The sequence below is a fragment of the Capsicum annuum genome, chromosome 2 (genome assembly GCF_002878395.1).
Source record: "Capsicum annuum cultivar UCD-10X-F1 chromosome 2, UCD10Xv1.1, whole genome shotgun sequence".
NCBI lineage: Eukaryota > Viridiplantae > Streptophyta > Magnoliopsida > Solanales > Solanaceae > Capsicum > Capsicum annuum.
In genome coordinates, this window is record NC_061112.1 from 149,469,326 (window position 1) to 149,474,172 (window position 4,847).

The 4,847-nt window shown below is 38.9% G+C and overlaps 1 protein-coding gene across 2 annotated transcripts in view; it reads right to left on the minus strand.

Moving 5' to 3' along the window:
• Positions 1-3,291: 3,291 nt before the first annotated feature.
• LOC107860469 (pentatricopeptide repeat-containing protein At5g39350) overlaps positions 3,292-4,847 on the minus strand; it is a 6,639-nt gene continuing 5,083 nt past the window's right edge. The window contains exons 2-3 of one of the 2 annotated variants that reach the window (XR_007052577.1): positions 3,966-4,847; positions 3,292-3,545 (exon numbers count right to left, since the gene is read on the minus strand). The exon at positions 3,966-4,847 is cut by the window's right edge and continues 1 nt beyond it. Coding sequence is in view for 1 of the 2 variants with exons in the window: in XM_047407515.1 (XP_047263471.1) it covers positions 4,360-4,847 (488 nt within the window). In the remaining variant the exon portion in view is untranslated. Of the gene's footprint in view, positions 3,546-3,881 lie in introns of those variants that run through there. The other variant, XM_047407515.1, reaches the window with a different exon arrangement.

Sequence of the window (4,847 nt, forward strand, 5' to 3'; positions counted from 1 at the left end):
AAAACCTTGTTGAATGGAGTACGATCTAGTAGCATGTTTCCCCTACATTGTTATATGATTGTGATTCAGAGATACTTAAAGTTACCCCTTGGCGATTGTGATGATGAATGGATGTTTGTGATCCTCAAATGCTTAAGGTGATGTCTCAATGATTGTGAGATGCTTTAATGATTGTGATGATAAACGAATGCTTATGATGATGAACGAATGCTTGTGATGATGAATGAATAATTGTGGTGATGACTAGTCAAGAAGATTATGCTTTACTTTTATGTTATCGAGTCATGAGGGTATTTATACCCGAAAATAGAGTTGTTGTCTAGAGCCCATGTCAGTTTCTCGATAATTTCTGTCGAGCCATGATTCTCAGAACTCAGTGAACTATAGAACTCTGTATCCTTAGACAAGTGCAGAACTTAAGAAAGCTCAGTAATCTCAGTTATCTCTGTAATCTCTGTATCGCTAGTAATCTATCCTAAGTCCTGTAATCAGCTCAGATCTAATAGTATTCAAGTGATTCAATTCTAATCTCAGAAGCGATTCGAGTAATCTACTCAAGCTCTGTATCGTCAGTCAGATACCATAATTCGATACCTTTTCTGTCAGATACAAAACTAAGTAATCTCAACGTAACTCAGTTATCAGTATCAGATTCAGTTCAGTTATGTTCAGTTAAGATTTCAGTTCAGAGTCTTTCAGTTGGGAGTAGAAACTAGCACCGAGCGAGAAAAGGGATGGCGGCTCCCCGTCAAAGAGGCCGAGTCGTTAGAAGCAATCCCTTAACTCCAGAACTGCGTAGCCAGCGCAGGATGTAGGAGTCCCCGTCAATAGAGGCTGTCACCATCAGAGAGGCTTGACTATTATATTGCCTCAGGCCGACTCCTGCGAGGGTCATCCCGTCAGAGAGGCTTGACCAGAGAGATCTTTACCCATGGCACGGTATTGACACCCTTACAGCTGGGGTTACAGGTTGGACCCCACCTGTGGTAGGTTGGGGCATGTCGGTTAAGTAACTACTTCTTACAGTTGCAGTTTCAGTATCAATCTTCATAAATCAGGTCTATCTCAGTGAAGAACTCAGATAGTTTCATTGATTCATGGATCATCCCGTTAGATAGGCTTGGTCTCATATACAGATTCTTATTATCATATCTAGAGATCTCCCATCAGAGAGGCTTAATCTCAGTCTCAGACCATGTTGAGTATTCTTATTATCATATTTAGAGATCTCCCGTCAGATAGGCTTGATCTCCATCTCAGATTCTGTTGAGTATTTTTGTTGTCAGATTCGGATATGATCATACTTCTTATCATTGATAATCGCTTCCAGAATAATCTTTTACAAAAGTTGATCTCTAATTCTGTCAGTCGAAAGCAGTAAGCTCAGAATTCAATCCTTGATGTAAGTACATCCAGACTCTCAGTTATCAGTATCAGATGAGTCAGTGATTCAGTATCTCAGTATCAGTAATGAGTTCAGTCTGCAGTAAAGCGGTATCCGAGTTTCAGTATCTAGAGTTGCGATGCTTGTGTTCATGTTCTGTGCATTTATATATGTGTTCTCATGTGGCATCTTCATGATTATTCAGTTTAGATATTGTGCATGCATGAGCCCTTGCATTAGCCTACCTCGTCTACATACTCGGTACATTCCTGTACTGACGCATTTGCGCTATGGTGTTTTATTTAACACCAAAGGTTCTGAGGCACAGGATCCAGAGTATCCTCAGCAGTTCAGTCCCAGTCAGTAGCAGTAGCAGTGAGTTCTCAAAATTATTGTTTCAGACTTTATTTATTTTCAGTTGACGGAGTTAGTCGGGGACCTGTCCCATCAACTCCATAGTTCAGACAGTTTAGAGTCTTTTCAGACGGATGTATTAGTATTCAGTTTTCTGTATTATGAGTATTCATAGATGTGTTGAACCTTATAGCTAGTTTTCATAATTATTTTCGATATTATGTAGTGTACAGGTACAGGTATCAGTAAAGGGTTAGCTTGTGGTCCTTCAGGATCATAAGCACCATGTGACGTCTCGAGATGGGATCCCGGGGCGTTACAATTCCAGAACTACGTAGCCAGCGTAGGATATGAGAAGTCACCCGTCAGATTAGGCTTGACTATCTCGTAGGAGTCACCCGTCAGTTCAGGCTTGACACCTTTAGTCCTTTGGACATTACACCAGTTTAATGGATCCACACAGCCAGCGTTAGTACCCGTGACATGGTATTAACACCCTTCCAACTGGGGTTACAGGTTGGACCCCGATTAGCTCAGATTGGGAAATGTCGGTTAGATGATACCTCCCACAGTTTCAGTCATAGTCTTAGTTCAGTTATTCAGTCTTAATGATGATTGACCGAAGCATACAGAGTTCAGTTATTTTAGTATTGTAATTTTACAGATTTTACTCAGTTCATGTTATATGCTTGATCATGCATCCTCAGAGGCTTTTCAGACATCAGAGTCAATCATTCAGTATTCAGACTAGTCAGTTAGTTATTCAATTTTGTCAGTACTTTATCAAATTCAGTCAGTTATTTACTATTGACTAATATTTCAATTTTGAATTCGGTTATTAAAACATTATGGCATGTTAGTATTCTTCCACATTTATGATCATGTTATTCAGTGTCAGTTAGTTATTCAGTTTTGTCAGTACTTTATCAAATTCAGTCAGTTATTTACTATTGACTCATTTTTTAGTTTTGAATTCAGTTATTAAAACCTTATGGCATGTTAGTGTTCTTCCACATTTATGATCATGGTATTCAGTGCTCACAGCAGGTACTAGATCATGGGTTAGCTTGTGGTCCCCCGGGACCGTAAGGACCGTATGATGTCCAGGGTGTACTCTCGGGGCGTTACATGTACACAGCCTTACCTTGCATTTCTGCTAGAGGCTGTTTCCAAGGCTTGAACCCGTGACCTCCTGATCACATGACAACAACTTTACCAGTTACTCCAAGGCTCCCCTTCGAGGGAGGTACATGTAACTTTTGAATTAGACAATAGAATCGTTATTAACATAAAATTGTGTTCCGTAGAGTGTTAAAGTTAAACAAACAGAAAAATTATTTTTATTTGTGATATATCCTATTTACGAAATTAAAGCTTGTTTGCAATCATCCAACATGTTTTCGGGTTTTGATCAATTTACTAAAACACAAGTATGTTTTAGTGGATGGAATAATTTTTTTATGACTAAAATTATTTGGAGGGAAATTGTCATCTTGATAAATTAAAGAGAAATAATTCATTTTTGAATAAATTGAAAAAGATTTAGAAAAAACTTTAAGGAATTTGAGGGCATTTTTATCTTTACTCATATTTATCCCATGCATTAAAACCCTTGTATACTAATACCATCAAATGAGATGTCTTAGTTATACATTTTCCCAAATTGCTATCAAACAAAATATTAAATAATACCACACTTAATACATGAATAATTTTTCTAATACACTCTGTCAAACGAATTCTTTGTTGCGAGGAGTAATTTTTCACCAAAACACATCCTTCCCGCTAGCATAGTAACACTTGGGACCTGCTAACAGAATAATCCCATTATCGTGTTAAATAATGCAAAGAACATGGCTTTCACAAAAATCTAGCCAGGTAAGGACAAGGTTATGAAAAGAGTTAATTACTGATGCAGGTGATGTTCCATTTTCTGGCTTCAAAGTAGCATCTGACAACCAGGTATACTACTTCCAAGTCACCTCATTTAGGTGTCTAAAGTTGCTACTAAGAAAACCACCCCTTCCCTAAAAGGACAGTTCCTAGTGTCTAGTTTAGTGTACCAGCTGATATACGTTACGCTTAATGAATCATCATCAACAACGAGTAATCTCAAAAGTGGGGGTCTGGGGAGGGTAGTGTGTACGCAGACTTTGGGAGGTAGCTTAATGAATCATCAAGAGTCTCAAATCCATTTTCTTATAGAAAACAAAAGCATCAATCATACCTTAAAAATAAATAAAGATATAAGAGTTTGGACTTCTGGTTGCTCGCGAACAGGCATCACAATTAATTTTCATCCTTCTCTTGCCATAGTGAACCGAGCCATGTGAATTCTTGAAGTTAAGTGGTGATCTCAACCAGCTTCGACCTCAGTACATGAACAGTTGTGATTGGCCGATTTGTATAAAAATGTATCCATCTTGCAATTATATATCGAGCTGTGAGGAGCACTGCAGAAATATAATTTACAATATCAAAATTCAGGAGGTCATAAAAACCACCGGAGACTAAGAGGGTTAGCTTTCATCCTGTTGCTGCATGGTTCTCAGATGTCGCTCTCACCCTGCAGCTCTCGTTTGGCTCTATTTACTCGAAAACTAAATGAAATCACCTACTTGTCACCCAATGACACTTTGAGCTGGCGTCTTTACTAGTCCGACTTCATCCATCAAACGCCTCACATTCTCCGCGTCTTTCCATCTTCCAACTGCAGAATATATCTTTCCCAACAGTACATAATTTCCTGTGTTCTCTGGCTCCAGCTTAAATAGCCATCTTGCAGCCAATTCTCCCAGTTCCACATTTTCATGTATCACACAGGCACCAAGTAGAGCACCCCAGATGGCATGACTTGGTTCAAAAGTCATAGTTTTAATAAGTTCGTATGCTTCCTCAAGTCGGCCAGCCCGACCAAGAAGATCAACCATACAAGTATAATGATCTGTTCTAAGACTATCAGAATGATTTCTAAGCATGAACTTAAACAAACAAAGACCATCGTCCACCAAACCAGCATGACCGCAGGCATGCAAAACCGAGGTGAAAGTGACTTCGTTAGGTTTGACCCCAGATTGCACCATCTCATTAAACAGTGACAGAGAAGTAT